We start from the raw sequence: 19,542 nt of genomic DNA on the forward strand, positions 1-19,542 counted from the left end.
GCACAGATAATGAATCCGTTTCCTCAGGAAGTAGTGACAGCCACAAATATGCACAGCTTTAAAACAGCATTAGATTTGTGGAAGATGAAGTTGTTGACATCTGCTCCCCGTGATGGCTGCGTACCACCTCCAGTGTCCAAGGCAGGATGCAGGGGAAGCTGAATGGTTCTGTGGTAAGGCTTTTCCATCTTGTAGTTGGGCTCCCCAGAGACAAGTTGGCTGGTCCCTGTAAGAACAGGCTAGACATTCCCTCCAACCCTACGCAGCTCCTTTTAATGTTCTGAAGTTCTGTTTGCCAAATATTACATCTGACCTACTTGGAAACTCAGACGGAGCACAGTTTTTCCAAATTAGCAACATAGTTGATTAATACATGCAGAACGTCACAATCTTTGCTATTCTAAATACATGTCATTTCAAACATGACCAGGCACGTTGGTAAGTTTCATCCTCCAGCTTTATACTCTTCCCTCTCAGAGGCTGAGGAGGGGTCAAAAGTGGGATTCAAACTGACACCTTAGCATCTCCCAAACATCCTGCCTGTCAGGCTCCAGAAACAGGTCCTTGATTGCAATGAGGTGTAAATATGCCTTCATTTTAAAGAAATTTAAAGAAAATGAGAGACTCACTGGCACCGTGATAAAGGAACTGTAGAAAATACGTACCAAGCTTACAACTCAGAATACAAGCACAAAATGAATACACAAGAATGAGTTCCACAACAAGTACATAGACAGCATAGAGAGACCTGGCCCACTCTGTATTCTGATTAGACATGGACACGAACCACCGAATCAGTGTATTTGTGAAGATTCTCATCCGGGTGAAGTTGAGTCATAGAAACTTGACTTCTTTGTTATTACAGTGGACCCTCGACTTACAGACGGCTCGACTTACAGACTTTTCGAGTTACAGACTTCTCTGGCTGCAAAATTTAGATTCGACTTACAGCCAGAGAATCGACTTACAGACCAGAAAAAAAAACCAAAATGGAATAAAAATAGAATAAAAACCACTGGTTATGGGATTAATCGGTTTTCAGTGCATTGTAGGTCAATGGAGATTCGACTTACAGACTTTTCGACTTGCAGCCACCATTCCAATACGGATTAATTCCTTAAGTAGAGGGTCCACTGTAGGTTGAAATGTTTCGCTACTCAACCAAGAAGCTTCTTCAGTCTGAGGAGAAGGGTCTCCTACCAACTCTCTGCAGACTGGAGAAGCTACTGGGATGACTAGTGAAACATTTTGACCTAATACGAAAGAAATCCAGTTGCCATAACTCAGCTTGCAGAACACTAGATCAGTGGGTTGTGCTGGTTCATTTACTGGCCAAACAGGTGTTTGGTGCTTCCCAGTGCTGCCGCTGCCTCCTGTGAGCTACCCAGTGAGAGGTAGCACTTAGGCTTCACTGCCCCACCTCTGGATGTTGTGGGTTCCCACGGAAGGAGGTGGGGCTGGGAAGCTCCAAATACCTGTTCAGCCAGTAAAATGGTGGTTCATGCCTGTCTCTGATCTCAACACCCACAATGAGTATCTCCAGAGTAACACGAATCCTATGTAGATTTAGTCACTCCTTAATCTCTTTCTTCAGAGAAAATTAGTAGTATGATAAAGCACAAATTGTGTGGCTGTACTCATTTGTTCAACAGTAATATCAGACATATTTAGAGTTACTGTGAAGGTGGTTTCTCTCCTCTGGATGCAGGAAACCCAAATGACCTGTCTGGAGAGTGAGGAGGAGGAAGAGAAACCACTCTTCTCTTTGGGCTCCAGAAGCCCCCATGTATAAGACGTCCCCCACTTTTCTAACCCAAAATTAAGAAATCTAAGTGGGGCTTAGCAAATGTAGGGTAAAAAGGATCAAAGTGCTGCAGGATGGCTTTGATCCCTGCTTTCTCTCTTTGTGCTAAGCCCCGCGTGGCTTAGCAAAAGGAGGGGGAAAGGGATCAAAGCAAATCCATGACTGCACAATCATTTTGATCCTTTCCCCCCTTATACAGCCACAGGATTGCTTTGATCCCTCCCCCCTCCTTTTGCTAAGCCCCATGGGACTTAGCAAGCAGAGCATGGATTAAAGCCATCCTACAGCACTTTGATCCCTGCTTTCCTTTTGCTAAGGCTCAGCAAGTGGAGGGGAAAGCAGGGATCAAAGCCCTGCAGGATCACTTTGATCCCTGCTTTCCCCTCCACTTGTTTTTGCTCCTCAGCTTACTTCCGTGTATAAGACAACCCTCAATTTTTACTTTAAATATTTTAGACAAAAGTACTGTATACTCTTATGCACAGAAAAATACGGTACTCTCCCTATGTGGTGTCTTGCCTGAGCTCTCAGCTTTTTTAACACCTAGAAGAGGGGGGAGAAGCAACCACAACACCTGTCTGCCTCCTCTAGCTACTCTTTAGTGGTGTAAAACTATGAATCCCCATTAGAGATGGGGGTATTTATATTCATACATGAATATGAATATCCCTGCACAGCTGGACTTAATGAGGGTCTGGCCCCTGGGGCTGGACCATCCACTCACACGTCCTGCAGTGGTGGCAGCCTTGCTCACCCTTCCAGTCGTGCCTGGAGCACTGCTTTCTTCCCGCTCAGCTGGCTACTCCAGGCAGTGGGAAGGAGGGCAAATCTCCCTGCGTGGCTGCCGAGTGGCCAGCCGAATGGGAAGAGAGCAGCGCTCCAGGGGCCATTGGAAGGATGAGCAAGGCCGCCGCAGGACATGTGAATGGACAGTCCGCCCCCATGACCAGACCTTCGTAAAATCCAGCCGCATGGGGATATTCATATTTGTGTACAAATATTCATCCATGGTGTGTTTGCAGGGCAGTTCACATCAACAGAGAAATTCACATGTAGAAATAAAGTAATTTTAAATCTGTGGTAAAATAAATGGTCCTCTACTGGGACAATAAAATACCATACTTCAGATCCAAATAACATGATTCCTGAACGGAGTGGAATATGCCATTTTGTAACCAGGATGTTTTTAAAACCATTTTTATTTAAGAAAAACCTGATTCAACAGTGGCTCTTATTACCAATGCAAAAGCCTTCATTGTTTTAATTTCATCTCAAAATTATGTTTTTGCATCAATTTGATTGATTGATTGATTGATCGATCAATTGATTGATTGATTCCATTTCTACACCACACATCTGACCAATCTGTTAAATTTTTTAAAAATTCAAATGTTGAAGAAAGGGGAGCAGAGTGAGTTTGCAGTCTTTTTCTTTGAGAAGAGCCAGCTTACAACCCTCTCTGGATCTTTTCAGTCATTTAATTTCAGCTCCAAGGCAGACGGGGTATTTCTCCATTGCATTTATCAGTCTCACAGCAAGTCTCAACATGGGTGTATCTTTCGTCCTTTTCAGTTTTATTGCAATACCATATCGAATAGTCATGATGGAGGCAATCGTAACTGACGTAATAGAGCTCCTTGTCTGTGAGAGTGAAGCGAATCAAAGAGAAAGAGGTAAGGATAAGGAAATAATTTGCTTTTTGAGTTCAGTTTGAAAATATCTGTTTTCCATGCCTCACCCCAAATACCAGCAATGGGACAAAGAGCATCAAAGGGTCATGATGCCTTCGGGATTAGCCTGGGAGAATCAAAATCAATGTACAGTGGTGCCTTGCATAGCGATCGCTCTGTTTAGCGATGAAATCGCTTTGCAACACATTTTTTTGCAATCGCAAAAGTGATCGCTTTGCGATGTTCCCTATGGGGGAATTTCGCTTTGCGATGACGGATCATCGCAAAGTGACCATTTTCGCACAGCTGATCGGAGGTTTCAAAATGGCCGCCGGGTAAACAAAATGGCCACCTGCTGTTTTCTGGGACGGATTCCTCGCTTAAGAGGCACCAGAAATGGCAGCGCTATGAAGGATCTTCGCTGAACGGTGAGTTTTAAGCCCATAGGAATGCATTAATCAGGTTTTAATGCGTTTCTATAGGGTTTTTTATTTTGCATTGCGACATTTTCGTTCTGCAGTGATTTTTGCGGAACGAATTAACGTCGCAATACGAGGCACCACTGTACTGATTTACTATTTTCATTTACAGTATATGCTGTTCTTCCCCCAAAAAAGACCCCAAAATGCATACAGTTGGAAAAAATATACACAATCAAAATATTTGAAAACTGCACAAAAATATGTTTTAGGTAATGAAGGAAAGTGAATGGCCAATGCATGTTGACATATGCACATATGCATAAATGAATGCATTTATTGAGTATGGCATACCCAACTCACTGGGGATGATGTTGAGGCAATATGTAGTCTCCATAATTAAATTGTAAACCACCCAGAGAGTTCTTTAAGCCCTATGGGGCTGTATATAAGAAGCATGCTTTGCTATTTATGTATGTATTGGGGACACATACACACACAAACTCTCTCACACACATGCACACAGAGTCTTACAGAAGGCACCTGGAAGACAATGTTGGTGAGATACTAAGAAACTTAGCATAAATGAGACAGATTTCCACATCACCAAACCACATTAATTTTTTAGGTGTGAGAGTGCTGTTCTGGAACAACAACAGTGTGTGATTTAGTAGCTATTGCTAGGATACAGAGCCCATTGTCAATTGTCTGCTGCCAAAGGTGGCTGAAGCGGATGGGAACTGGAGCCCATTGGGAGAGCCACAGGTTTTCCATCCTCAGCAGAAGGGACCAGAAAAGGTGAGATGCAGGATTCAGACAATTGAACCCCTCTTCAGCCAGTGGTATCACAGCAGAGAATCCAGTAGCAGCCTCCAAAGTTCTTTGGGCTAGCTTGCCAGAGGAGAAAGATGCTCGCCTGTCCTCTGCTGGCCAAAGGGGTTTATTGCCACTGCCATTTCAGCCAAGGCTTGGTGAACCACCAGGTTTTAATCAGGAAGCTGAGTCATGGCAACTGGACTTCTTTCTCATTAAGTTGAAATGTATCACTACTCATTCAAGTAGCTTCTTCAGTCGTCCTTGGATGAGTAGAGAAACGTTTCAACCTAATAAGGAAGAAGTCCGGTTGCCATGACTCAGCTTCCAGATAACCTCACCTGGATGGCCGAGGACCTTCACAGACACTAGGTTTTAACTTGGTGCCAAAATAAGGTTACTTGGTATCACTTGACCTTCTAAGGTGAGGCCATTCAGTGACTGAGATGAGCTGAGAAAGCCCCCCCCCTCCCACCCTGTATCTCTCCAAGTAATGGATTGTTCTCCATGGTGGACACAGAGGAGCTCTCAAGCGTATCTTAGTGATCAGGCAGTGGTATATAGGGAGAGTCACTTCCACTAGTATTCAAGTCCCAAACCCTTTAGGGCAGTGGTCCCCAACCTTGGCCCTCCAGATGTTCTTGGACTTCAACTCCCAGAAATCCTGGCCAGCAGAGGTGGTGGTGAAGGCTTCTGGGAGCTGTAATCTAAGAACATCTGGAGGGCCAAGGTTGGACACCACTGCTTTAGGGCTTTATAGGTCAGCATCAGTATCTTGACGTTGGACTGGAAGCCTATTGGCAGCTAGTGGGATTTGTTTAGAACCGGTGTCATATGGGCTGTGAAAGGTCTTCCTGTCTAGTGGTCATATTCTGCACTCACTCTAGTGGGTGTGTCACTTTCAAAGGTATCTCGCCTAGAGATACCTTTGCAGTCTGAGTAAGTGAATTGCATAGGATGACTGATGTCACTGAATTTATTTTTTTTAAAAATGTCTGATAAGAAATAAGCCTTTAGGAAGTATCATTCTGTTGTCAAAGAAGAGGGACCCGTTTTTGGCTACAGGAAAAGTAATGACCCAAGAGGGACCCCAAAAGGGGTCCCTTTTGGGTCATTACTGTGCACTGCCCAATTTCAGCAGCACATGATAGGATGTAAGCCCAGTTGAGACCCAGGAAGCTAAGATGGAACCTCAGATCTAGTAAGGTGTCCCACTCCTCTTCTAGACCACGATGGAAGCTACCTCTTTATACTCGTTATTCTTAGCTTTAAATAATCTCTTTTAACAATGTAAACCACTGTTATATACTCATTGTTCTTAGCTTTAAATATTGGCTTCCAAAGGTGTAAGTCATCTGGGGTCCTTTTCAAGAAGAAAGGCGGGGCAAAAATCAATCAATTAATGTGTACATTGCAATTCAGAAAAGCTGTTTTTTCTAGATTAAAACTCCCAAAATTTCACAGCCAGCATGAACTGTGGGTTGGTTGACAAATTCTGGGATGTTGATAAATTCTGGGAGCTGTAGTTCAATCAATAACTTGTCCTAGCTGCCTCTCTGGGGTTTCCAACCTTGGGTCCCCAGATGTTCTTGGACTGCAACTCCCAGAAATTCTGGCCAGCACAGAGAGTGGTGAAGGCTTCTGGGAGTTTTAGTCCAAGAACACCTGGGGACTCAAGGTTGGGAACCATGGCTCTAGACGTATGGTCTGATTTCCTGTAGGCATCCTTCAGTCTCGAAAGACTATGGTAGCGTGCTCTGTATGGAGGACTTGGAACAGCGTCTAGTGTGGCTGAGGAGGCCAATTCGAGAGTGACAATCCCTTCCACACTGGAGACAAATCCAATCTGTCCCCTGTCCAGCTCCCTGGTTTTGCTTCCTTTGTGACTTCCTCTTTGCCTCAGCCTGCTGGACAAGGGTCTCTTCAAATTGGGAGAGGCCGTGATGTACTGCCTGCCTCCAGGCTGAACGATCAGATGTCAGAGTTTCCCATCTGTTGAGGTCTATTCCTAAGGCCTTCAGATCCCGCTTGCAGATATCCTTGTCTCGCAGCTGTGGTCTCCCTCTGGGGCGATTTCCCTGCACTAATTCTCCATATAGGAGATCCTTTGGAATCCGACCATCAGCCATTCTCCTGCAGGTATAGTTATGGATTCTTCTTTTGGATTTGAAGAAGACCCGGAAATATCAAACTCCGTAAGGCTGCAATATGTCATGAGTTTTGGACCACTTGTGGCACAGTCCAGGTCAAGCTATTCTTTGATGGCTACACAACGTACAGGAAATCCCAAACCAGCCTGACTCTGCTTTGTGCCCAATGTAGACCTTTTCGGTCTAGTGGCAGGGCTATCTGGTGCTAAGCTGAAGCAATCGGGTCTGCATCACATACACACAGAAGGGTCACTTTAAAGGGGACCACATTCAGTGAAGCAGTCCTTTTGCAACGTGAGCCTATATTGTTGTCGAACTCCACATTTCCTCTGGTTTGAGTTCCAGTTCCATATCCCTACCTCCTCCTGGCTTTTGCATCTCCAGGTACCAATAATTTTTGCCCCCATATCCCAAGATCTTACCAAGGTAGCCTGCATACGTGTAACATTCCCCAGTGTCACTCTTGCACAACCCTACTTTGGAATAGCAAATCTTGCCGTTTCCACCGTCACAGACGTTGCACACAATGCCATGAGCTGAAAGAGAATGGAATATGTTGAAAGAGACCCAATGGTAGGGGCCGAGGGGCTGTCAGATCCTGATTTGAGCAACTGACGCCCCCTAGGAGTCCTATAAAATTTACAGGCCTCCCAGGTAAAGAGATTCTGTGATTTTTTTGATAGCTGACATTATCCCAGTAAAGGGTTAATGCCAGAACAAAACCAAATAATCAGTCACAAGCTGTTTGTAAACTCATCTGGGTATCACACCTAGAGTGGTCACAATTGACTAGATAGGCGGGGTATAAATGAAATAAACAAACAAACAAACAAACAAACAAACAAACAAACAAACAAACAAACAAATAAATAAACAAATAAATAAATAAATAAATAAATAAATAAATAAATCTCATCTTAAATTTCTTCATTGTTGCAATAATTCCAGGCCAATCCAGAACTAGTTAATTCTATTCAAGTTCTATTTATTTACATAATTTCTAGGTTCCATGCTGAAAAGCAGAAAAGACAAAGGCAGTCTTACAGTTATGAAGAAAACTATAGGCACATCTGCTTTAAAATGTGAAAAGCAAGTTTAAATTTTACTTGAATACAAACAGAGAAGTATTGAAACACAGGAGATAATACAGTATAAAATATAGGAGCATAAGTACAATAAAACTATATAAAATGAATGTTTCTAGTTACATTCTGAGATACAGCAGCATCTTCACTAAAAGTACAGATTTTCAAGAATAAAAATGAATAAGCGCTTCTAGCCTAATAAGGCAAAGAATACATCATTATAATATTTCATTTAAAAGTAAAAAAGCAATATAAATTTATAAGCTTCAAAAGCTTCTTCAAAATTACATTAAAATGAAAAGCATTGTTTAGCTCTGAGCAATAGCTGACACACAGAAAATACATTTTCTTTAAAAATAGATGAAGGCTAGGCTCACCCTAGCCCTTCATCTATGGTGTTTTCATAGCTATCTCCTGGCTGCTCTCAGTATGCATTTTCCCACGTGATCTGGAAAAATCAGTTGGCCATGGTTCTTGGGCGCTATTCTCCTTGGAAACAATCTCTTCCTTTTTGAGATGTTCTGTAAACATGATATAAATCTCTGTTTAAATATGTTTGATGTTTTGAGTTAATCATTTACTGTCCATATCCACAGCAAAGATTTCCTTATCAAATGATTATTAAAGGTAAAGGTTCCCCTTGACAATTTTTGTCCAGTCGTGTTCGACTCTAGGGGGCGGTGCTCATCCCCGTTTCCAAGCCATAGAGCCAGCGTTTTGTCCGAAGACAATCTTCCGTGGTCACATGGCCAGTGCGACTTAGACACGGAACGCTGTTACCTTCCCACCGAGGTGGTCCCTATTTATCTACTCGCATTTGCATGCTTTCGAACTGCTAGGTTGGCAGGAGCTGGAACAAGCGACGGGAGCTCACTCCGTCACGTGGATTCGATCTTACGACTGCTGGTCTTCTGACCCTGCAGCACAGGCTTCTGCGGTTTAGCCTGCAGCGCCACCACGTCCCAAATGATTATTAAATTGTTTATATTCTTTTGCTTTATTATACCACAAGAAAGCATGGCAACCCCATTGTAAATCATGTCCTTCCACATTAAGTAATCTTCAATCCTCCAATGTAATCTAATCCTTAATCCATAGTAAGGCTGATGCTTTATAGTAAAGAAACAGGTCCAGTAGTTCCATCCTTCCTCTCATTTTTGTATCTTGTAGAGCCTTTACTTTGATCCTCGGCTTTTTTCCCCTTATCATATAAATTTGGATATGTTTTGATTGAGTTCTTTAAATATGTTATTTTTCAAAATTACTGGGATTGTTTGGAAGGGAAAGATCATTTTAGGCAAAATATTCATTTTAATTGCTACTATTCTTCCCATCAATGAAAGCTGCAGAAGATTCCATTTTACTAGGCCTTTTAAAAATTTTTAATTGGTCTCAAGTACAGTACAGTAGTTGTCTTTCACTAGATTGCTTGTCTTTTTTGTTAGTAGAATCCCTAGGTATTTTACTCCCCCCCCCTTGATAGTTTGTTAATTCTAGCAGTTTCTCAGTTTCCTTTCTTTATTACTTCTACAAGAGTTTTTGCTGATTCCATTAGTTCTTCCACAATCACGTGCAAATGCTTGAATTCTCAATTCTTCTCCTCTTATTTTAAGTCCCTTGATCTTCCTTTTTCCTTACTTGGTTCAATAATGTTTCTATCACCAATATAAATAGTAGTGGTGAGAGTGGACAACCTTGCCTAGTCCCTTTCTTGATCTGTCCTGACGATTCACCATTTATTTTTATTCTTGCTCTTTGTCTCTTACATATAGTATAGTTTTAATTAGATCAGTAAAGGAGTCCCCTATTTCCATTGTTTCTAGTTGTGTGATCATAAAGCTCCAGTTAACATTACTGAAGGCTTCTTCTGCATCTATAAAAAAAACATTGCCATTTGTTTGTCCGGATGTGCTTTATAATATTCTAAAAAGTTTACCACCTTTCTCATATTAGCTTTTAATTGTCTTTTTGGTAAAAAAAATAAATAAACACAAACTGCTTGGTCTTGATGGATTAAGTTTTCCAGTACCTTTTTAAATTTTCTTGTTACCATTGTGGCATATACTGTATTTTATAGTATATATTCAGTAATAAAATTGGTCTATGTAGTTTTGGATTTCCTCTGGATCTGTTACTTCTTTGCAAATCACCGTAATTATCGCTTCTTCCCATGTTTCAGGGATTATTTTCTTTTGTTGTTCCTCTTCTAATAGGTTTTTTAAATGGCATAATCAGAACATAAAACTCTGCAGTGAATAGATGCTTCCTGGAGATTTTCCATTCTTCTGCTTGGTAATTGTTTCAGTAATCTCACTGATTAAAATTTATTGATTTAACATTTCTTGTTGTTATTTATTTATTTATTTATTAAATTTATACCCCACCCCTCTAGACCATGTCTACTCGGGGTGGTTGCTTTGTTAATATTATTTCATTGTGTTTTTGTACATTAGTCTTTTGTTCCATAGTTACAATTCCTTTTTACCTGTATGTATATAGCTTCTCATAAAACTTTTCAGCTACAGTATTTTGTTCATTTCTTTTGGGTTTACGCTTTTGTTTCCTTCCTCATCTTTTAATGTTTTAATTTTTTTTAATCTTTTAATCTTGTCAGATGTTACTAGTTTTCCCCCTTTTTTGTTTTGCTTTCCTTGTTTTAATTCGCGGTGAGTGATGTCCAGTCGCCCTTTTTTGGTCTTCTGTATATATTTCCTCTGACTTTTCTACATCTTCTTCTTTGTTTTTGGTCTCTGTTTTGTCTGTTTGTTCTTCTTGACCTTCTTTCTCGGCTTCTTTTTCTTTCGCTACCCTCCACACCTTAAGATTAAAAAAAAATACCTGCTTTCATTGTTGAATTTATGTTGTATCTCTGTGAATTGAAATGAAAAGAGACCCCTTCTGGTACTAACCCTTTAAATGGAATTGCATTCTCTCTCAAAAAGCTCACCAAATTGTCATCTTCTTGTCTTCTCTTTCTAGACCACCAAGGTATATGTTTCACTTTTATGTTTTCCCCAGAGTAGGTCCACTGTTTCTTTTGTGAAATTTCCAGTACTGTATCTTGTTTCTATATCCTCTTCTGATAAATGTTGTATGTACCTCTCTCAGCAGACCGTGTTTTCTTGTATATAGTAAAATTTTTCTTCTCACTATGTCAATATTTTGAGCTGCTTCTGTTTCTGAACATTGTAAATGTGTTGCTATCAAATCACACATAACCTCCCTTCTTCTTTCTGTTCTGGTATGCTCTGAAATCTTAGAATGTACAGTGGTGTCTCGCTTAGCGACGAATTTTTTGCGATCGTTTTTGCGATTGCATTGCGATGTTTCTAATGGGAAAATATCACTTTGTGATGATCGGTAAGCTGTTTCGCTTACCGATTTTCGCATAGCGATGATTTTCCAACAGCTGATCGGTGGTTCCAAAATGGCCGCCGGGTAAAAAAAATGGCTGCCCGCTGTGTTTTCGCCCGGATTCCTTGCTTATCGGGCAGCGAAAATGGCTACCGTATGGAGGATTTTTGCTTAAAGGTGAGTTTTTTGCCCATAGGAACGCATTAAACTGGTTTTAATGTATTCCTATGGGCTTTTTATTTTCGCATAGCGACAAAATCGCTTTGCAGTGATTTTTGCTGCACAGATTATCGTTGCTATGCGGGGCACCACTGTACTGTGCCTCCTCCATCTGAAGCTCTATTAGAGTGCCCTCCTGTTCCTGCAACTGTTTTTCAACAGTTGTTATTTTTTGAGTTTTCTTAACTGCTTTTTTTTTAACTTTTTGGATTCCTTGTTTATTGATATTTGTTTGTTGTTTTGTCTCCCCTAATTGTGTGCCAGAGTCCTTGATCTCTTGTGTTAGGTATTCCTAAAGTCCTTTGGATTTGTTGGGATTGCAATGTGTGTTGTTCTCCCAGAGCCAGCAGCTTGTCCATGGTGTCCTGCATGCTCTGCTGCCAGTCCCTGCCGTTACTATCGATTGACTCAGCCATTCCTGACTCTAATGCAGGAGAGCCACACATTGATTTGGCCCCTCTGCCTGTCATTCCTTTTAATCTTTGTGTATTAAATTCTGTTGTTTGTACTTTTCATCAGATATTCCTCCGACAACATTTAACAACCTTTAACAAATTTTTAGCAACATTTAAAGGGGGAGAAACTGGATGCTCAGTCTACTTTCCCCTAATTGGGGTGTAACTATAAAGGCATAATCATGGTATATTGGTAGTTCATTAATAAGAGGGAGAAACATAAAATATAAGTCTGCTTCTGCTGTGTCTATTCCCAGGGAGACAATAAGTCAAATTATTTCCCTCCTAAAACCACTAGATGTCAATTTCCTTCTCCTTCTTTCCAAACTTGTTCTGATGCTAGACACCTTCGTCCAAGGTCTTGTCAAGATCTAGGTTATTGAAGCTAAAATGTAATTTCTAAATGAGATTTGTAGTCATGGGATGGAGTAGAAGGAAATCATCTCAGCCTGTGTCATTTTTCTAGAAGCACAGAGAAGTTGTTTTCCTTTGCAGCTAGCTAGGAATGTTATCATGTAGATAGTGTGGCCAAGGCTAAGCCCGGCAAAGACAAAGACAAGAAGTCATAACATCGAGGAAGAATGTCAATATCATCTGCAGTTCTCATGAGAAGAGGAGGTGGAGAGAAACAAGAATCCTTCATCCTGATTGGCTTACACCAGTGTAGAGTGAAGAAGGGGGTTTTTCAGTGTGTGAAGAAAATGACAGGATGGTACAGAGAGACAGAGACTCTTTTCTGACTCTTTTTCTTACTCATTTTTGGATTAATGGATTTTACCATGGATTTTTGATTTTTGAATGGACTTTGGAGTTCCCAATGCTAAGATGTAGTTCTTAGTAGGAGAATAGAAAGGGGGGCCTAGCCTTACCTGTTTTCTAGTTAGTAGAATTTTCTCATTTTATTTTTGTAGCTGGAATTTGCTAAGATTCTAACTACCTGTAGTTATGGAAATGATTTTGAATGCTATGTTTTGCAACAAACTGAATTTATCTAAATCTTTATTTTTCTAATAAAACAATAATACTTAAGAACTTATGCTTGGTCTCTTGAACAGGTAACCTGCTACCATATTTAATTGGATTACTTACAGGCCACAAAACTAAGCTACTTTGAGTCCAGTATTTTCCTGAGTTTTGGGAGTTCTGGATGACTCTAAGACTCATGGTTATAATTTGGTTTCTTAGTGGTTTTTAATTGGGGATAGACTTGGGAAAGGGTGCCAGTGGGACAGCCTGATTGAGACAAGGACTCATCTCAACTCAAATAGGGGTCACCTGGACCTGGAACCTCTCTATTCCAACCTTCAGTAATCTCTTAGGAGAGCTGATAGGCTTACAGGTCTCTTTCTCTCTCTTGCCCTTTATCAGATCAAAGTGTAGACATAACAGGAAAGCCACGGCAGAAAGTCAGAGCTGCTAATATATCACTGTTATAAGGAAAGAAGAATAGAGGAAGACCAAGATCCTCTAAGCCGCAAATAAGGAGCGTCAGGAAATAGTCAACAAAGTTATTCCATCTGCAGGGATCTTTTCCAGTCTAAAATCTTCCAACCTCTAAATGGGTCTAGAGATCAGAAGTTCACTGGCCAGGCTCTGTTAATCCAGATGTAAAAAGCCGGCAGAGCCCAAACGTTCAGCCAGCTGCTCTCTTGTTAAAAGTCAAATCCTAAGGGGCTTGTACATTCTCAGTTGCCAAAAACCCATGTATAATCCACATAGGATACTTACATGATTTTAAGCATAACCTTGCTAGCATGTGAATTGAGTGGTAGTTGGAGCATTCTTTGGCACTGTCCTCCTTTGGGATTGGGATGTAGACTGATCTTTTCCAGTCCTCTGATCACTGCAGAGTTTTCCCAAACTTGCTGGCATATTGAGTAGCTAGTTGGAACTAGTGAAGCACAATTGGCACTTTAAAATATTTTAGATATTAAATATTTAAACATTAAAGTACTAAATTTTAAATATTTTGGCTTCCATGTTTCTTGCATGGAAGAGCACCACAATTCTGTCTGACAATAAAATAAAAACAGATATATTAACCCTGGAAGTGCTCAATAGAAATGTGAGACAGGATCCGGAAATGAAAGGAGCAAAAATAAAAGGTGAAAGCTACAAGCATTTGCAGACGATTTGGCATTTATCTTAGAAGATCCACTGGAATCAATACCAAAATTAATAGAAAAGATTGAGGAATATGGAGAAGTATTAGGACTGAAAATAAAAAATAGGTACCTATTATCATCTATGGTGAACATGTGATAGCTCTCGAATTGGCCTCCTCAACCACACTAGATGTTGTTCCAAGTCCTTCATTCAGAGCATATTACCATAGTCCCTTGAGACTGAAGGATGCCTAATCTAAATCTAAGGACATGTGAAAAAAGGATAAAAATATTGGACTAAAATACATATATGGTTGGTTAAAGTGCTTAAAAATGTATAGATTTTAAACCAGAACTGTTTTATTAGGTATCATACCAGAGAATTTTGTTCAACAATTGGTTTACCTAACACTGCATATTGTGACAGCAGCTGGGTTGTGTTTGCACAACGTTGGAAAAATGGAGAAATACCAACAGAAGAAAATTAAGAAGATTTTAGATTGTGCAGAAATGGATAGACTTACGCTGAGACTGAGAGAGAAAGAAGATTCAGAATACTTTTAATACGTGGAATTTGTTCTACAAATGACTAGAAGATTGGAGAAGGGATTAAATCACCAAGACGCGAAAATAAATAATTATAAGCAAACCCATGTAACACGATGTTTAACAAGCACGAATTGAATGTAGATATAGAGAAAAACTAATAAAATGTTATAAAATGATAAAAGAACTGAAATAAAATAAAATAAAACACAGTTAAAATCTGAATAAAAGACATAACCATGACCCAGATAAATAACTCGTGATGAGCAGCAAACCAACTTACATGCCCCAAAAGCCAGTTTACTGGATAACGTTACCTGGTCTACAGCATCTCATTGCTGGAGATTTTAAGGGTCAAAACCTAAGACGCTGGGGAAGATACTCTGATGTCACAGAGAAGGCAGGCAAGGGTTGGAAGAATGCAGGACTTTTCCCCCAAGGCTTTGTGCCATTATTGTGCAAACGGAAGATGCAAGAGTCGCCAATACATTGTGTGAATCCCTGCGTTACTCTAAGTAGCACAAAGGGCCAACCAAGTGCCTGAACAAGCCAGGAGTGAAGGAAACAGGAAATGAAGGGACTAGGGGGGAGAGCCAGTGGCCCATGCAGTTGGACTTATTGGTTATGTCATCTGGAACAATATACATATAAACATCTTTAAGGTGACTTGGTGAGCCCTGCTGCTAGCTGGGCATGGATGGAAATGGGCGGACAGGCTTTGAAGCCACTGTCCTCCCACAAAAGTCTCTCCACGTCTAATATGCTCACCTTGAGATTTATCCGTTCACCTTCATTCTGGAGACCCAGAATAGCATAGCAGTTTCCTGAGACCTCAGCCAGCACCTAAGCCTTGGAGATCATACTCTTGAAGGAAGGAAGGACATTAGATGGAGCCCAGCTTCTTTCAGCAGGGAGGTCTGGGGTCTGGAAACAGTTATCAAGAAGATCCTTTCTTGCTTCTGTCGCTGGACATATTTCTGATGGTAGTGGGACCGAGATCCTTCCCTGATGATCTTCAACCTCAGAAGAGTTTGTATGGGAGAATGTGGTCTTTTTTGGTCTCAGGTTGTGTACATTTTAGAGTTCATAATGAGCACCTTGAATCGTGCCTGGAATCCAGCAGATCAGATCAAGAGGATCACTTGCTCCCTGCAGCCAGATCTGGTCAATCTGGTCTCAGCATTTTGGACTATCTGAAGGAGGACCCCATTAAAATCCTAGATATATAGTCCACTTCGATTCCATTCTGTGAAACTTCTTTCACTTAAAGATTTCCAACCATCTTATTCTTCGCTTTAACATTCATCTTGGGACACGAATGAAGAGATGAAAACAGACAATTGTGTGCCTAAATTTGACCCTAGAATCCAGGCTCTAAAATCCTTTCTCTCTGCATTTACAGGCACACCTACTCATACAGTACATACACGTATACTCACCAATAGTGCAGAAGAGTAAAGCAGAGAGGCCGAGAAGCAGAAGCTTATACATCCTGATTAATTCGTGATGGGCAGTATCTGAAATGAGCATTGAGAACTAAACTGCAGAATCATATGAAAGTCTGGAGTTCTCTGAATTAGGAGTTTATGCACTCAAACCCTGAACTGTCAACAAAAGAAGAGGACAAATTCTTGTGTAAATGTTTTACTTGGAGACGAAATGCTGGCAGATGCTTTAGCCAAATAGTTCTGGCAGATGCAAAACAAGGGCCAGCCCAAGACCATTTTGCAATTTAAGGCATAGAAAATTGCATTGTCTACTCGCATAACTTCAGATGTACAGCAACCAAGTTACTTTATAATGGGAAGCAGAAAACCTCACGAGCTTCTCTCCCTTTACCGGTCAGTAAAAATATGATGTGGGCAAAGTAATAAAAATCAGTTTCCTGAAACCAAATATCTGCCACGTCAGGTGACTGCCTCCCTATGCCTGACAGTAGAGCCAGTCCTGTGTGCAAAACAAACCAGTGGATTTTGACAAGTGATAGGAGGATCAATCTGTGTCACTTTCTGTGGGACCAGGTCTGTTCCCCCTGCTGGGGAATCAACTTTCCATCAGGACAAGATTTGCAGTTCACCTGTTGATTGGGCGTTGGCTGTGGTGATGCGGGTGATGCCTTGGAGGTCACATGTGTGAGCATGGAGGGCTGGGGATTCAAGGAGGAGAGCTAGGAGGAAGAGGAAGACTGCCGGGCAGACACCATTGCGACCCAGGCAATGCTAATAAACAGGAGATCCTTTGGCTACCCTGGCAAGTCAACTATGGGGAATTCAGCTGTGCTGTGGCTTGATTTGCAGCCAATGTTATTCTTCTGTTTGGTTTTGGTGATCACCAAACCCAAGTTACAAGAACAATGGATCATTTCGGTGCCAGTGGTGTCTCAGTCTGATGTGGTTTGATCTGTGCCCACTGCCCCTTCCTTTGATCCTGCCCATTGCGGATCCCCAGCGCTTATTTTATGGTTCATTGTAAAACCAGTGGACTATGTTGCATGATGCAACGGAAAAAGGACAGTTCCTCAATGTTCTTCATAACATACAAACACATACACAGACACTACAGAAACATAGTAGTCTGCTGTAGCTCAACACAGTTGTTTCTATTTCATAACAATTTTTGTCTTTTTTTCCCCCATGCAGAGGTGATCTAGCGCTAAACTATTGTCCTTTTCAGCCCAATGTGAGGATAGTCTGGCACATTAGGACCTAATGCTGCCTTTGGCTTACCTTGTTGGCCACTTTTCCCACACTTGATCCCAACCAGCACCAGCTGCTACTACTTCAGGCTAACATGACTCACCACAATGTTTTCTTTCGACTGTAGGTGCTCCCTGAATGGAGTACCAGTGACGTAAATAAACACAGCCACCACCAACCTGGTTTTTAAAAAGGTCATAAAGTTGTTGTTTACTCATTAAGTCGTGTCCAACTCTTCGTGACCCCATGGACCAGGGCACGCCAGGCCCTCCTGTCTTCTGCTGCCTCCTGGAGTTTGGTCTAATTCATGTTGATAGCTTTGATGACACTGTCCAACTATCTTGTCCTCTGTCGTCCCCTTCTCCTCTTGCCTTCACACTTTCCTAACATCAGGGTAGTTTTTCAGGGAGTCTTCTCTTCTCATGAGATGGCCAAAGTCCTGGAGCCTCAGCTTCAGGATCTGTCCTTCCAGTGAGCACTCAGGATCGTGAAGTAGAGGGTAGATAACAAGGTGGAAGATGTTGTAATTGCCTCCTATTTATATTTTACTTTTTGTTTATTTTCGGTCTCTCTACCTCAGGAATGTTTGGGCCTGTATTGTGATCATGCCCATTTTTGTCTACAAAGGAGCAAGCATGAGCAGGGAAATGCCAACAAACCACTTCTGAATATTCTTTATCTGGAAAACCCTGGAAAGGGTCACCATAAGCCAGAACTGACTCGACAGCAGATGATGATGATGATTCCCCACAGAAACGAGCTAAAGCCACATACGGACAGTGACAGCAGCTGATGTCTATGAAAATGCCCTTCAGGGATCTTGTGTTTCAACAGGCTGTTTCCCCACAATATGTGCCCACTGTGGTTTAGTCTGGGAGTGGCTTCCACTCCCTCCATTTCGGAGTAGGAACAGCTCTACCATTAGACAGAATAAAAGGGCCATCTCATAACAGTGTAAATATACCACCCAGAAACTCATATGCAAAATATTATTGTTAATATTTTATTTGATATTTTTAAAAATGGATCATACCCAGTCAGTCAGAGGTGAATGGCTATAGTAGTCCAATACATTAGGAGAGCACTGAGTTTTGAAAAGGGTTTGCCTAATAAACAGAGATAAAACTAAATACATACAACACAGAGGAAATATATTACAAGTGTATTGAAGCATATGATGAAAAGCTATTGGAGTTTTTGCAGCGTTGCATACTGCCTCTGGTAGGTGTAGCTGGGAGGGACCTTTCTGGACTGGAGTGACTATCATTCTGTCTGGCCTGGCTAATCATTCCTCCCTGCCTCTGATTCAACGAGGGCCTGCTCCTCTGCTCTGTTTTCCCCCCTCTCTGTTCTCTGTTGGCCGTCAGTAATCTGAAGTCTGTTGTTGAAAGTAGTCATGTTTGTCAGTTTGCTGTTTGATCTGTTCACAACAGTAAGTAAAAAATATGGCTTTTATTATTTATACTGCAAATGCCTCAAAGTGAGTTACAGTGGTGCCTTGCTTAATGAGCGCACCGTTTAACGACGAATCTGCATAGCAATGCGGATTTTGCGATCGTTTTTACGATCGCATTGCGATGTTTAGATAGGCTAAACATCGCATTGCGATGATCGGTAAGCGTTTCGCTTACTGATCTTTGCATTGCGATGTTAGGGAAACAGCTGATCAGTGGTTCCAAAATGGCCACCGCATCAAGAAAATGGCCGCCTGCAGCGTTTTCGCGCCCTGCCCTCGCTTACCGAGGCAGCGAAAATGGCGGCCGGATGGGGAATCTTCGCTTACCTGTGAGTTTTCCTCCCATAGGAACGCATTAAACGGAGTTTAATGCGTTCCTATGGGGTTTTACGTTCCATTTAGCGATGTTTCCGGATAGCGACGTTAATCCTGGAACGGATTAACGTCGCTATGTGGGGCACCACTGTATTTGAGACTGAGTCAGTTAATGAGAAAAGGGGTGGACCTGGAGAACCTGAAGATTCTGCAACAAACACTCCTGAGTTTCAAGCTAAAATTTAGGCACTCCTTATTCATTCCAGGTGAATGTCTCTACCTCAGGGAACAACAGATGCTGACAAAACCATCAAAGATTGATTGTTTTCTGTAAAACAGGGATGGCAAGGACTGAAGAAAATGGATCAGCATGACATGCTCTGCACAGGTCAAGATGGCCACAATCCAGTTTCCAAGGTCTCACCTGATGTTTTCCTTGACATTTGTCCATGAAT

General features: G+C 41.5%; 1 protein-coding gene across 1 annotated transcript; it reads right to left on the reverse strand.

The window, feature by feature from the left end:
- Positions 1-2,985: 2,985 nt before the first annotated feature.
- LOC144587565 (uncharacterized) lies at positions 2,986-16,508 on the reverse strand. The gene is made up of 3 exons (XM_078388677.1): positions 16,060-16,508; positions 7,279-7,392; positions 2,986-3,445 (listed from the first exon to the last, which is right to left on the reverse strand). The coding sequence occupies exons 1-3, from the start codon at positions 16,148-16,150 to the stop codon at positions 3,288-3,290; spliced, it is 363 nt and encodes a 120-aa protein (XP_078244803.1). The 5' UTR covers positions 16,151-16,508; the 3' UTR covers positions 2,986-3,287.
- Between the last annotated feature and the right edge of the window lie 3,034 nt (positions 16,509-19,542).

Source organism: Pogona vitticeps, chromosome 2, assembly GCF_051106095.1.
Source record: "Pogona vitticeps strain Pit_001003342236 chromosome 2, PviZW2.1, whole genome shotgun sequence".
Classification (NCBI taxonomy): domain Eukaryota; kingdom Metazoa; phylum Chordata; class Lepidosauria; order Squamata; family Agamidae; genus Pogona; species Pogona vitticeps.

What these genes read in the sequence shown, in the direction of transcription:
- LOC144587565 (XM_078388677.1), bottom strand. Translation starts at nt 16,150, where the DNA reads ATGCTCATTTCAGATACTGCCCATCACGAATTAATCAGGATGTATAAG. An exon ending in TTTACTCTTCTGCACTATTG is followed by an intron (nt 7,393 to 16,059) that starts GTGAGTATACGT and finishes ATTCTCTTTCAG; the next exon opens with CTCATGGCATTGTGTGCAAC. An exon ending in CACGTATGCAGGCTACCTTG is followed by an intron (nt 3,446 to 7,278) that starts GTAAGATCTTGG and finishes TCACTCTCACAG; the next exon opens with ACAAGGAGCTCTATTACGTC.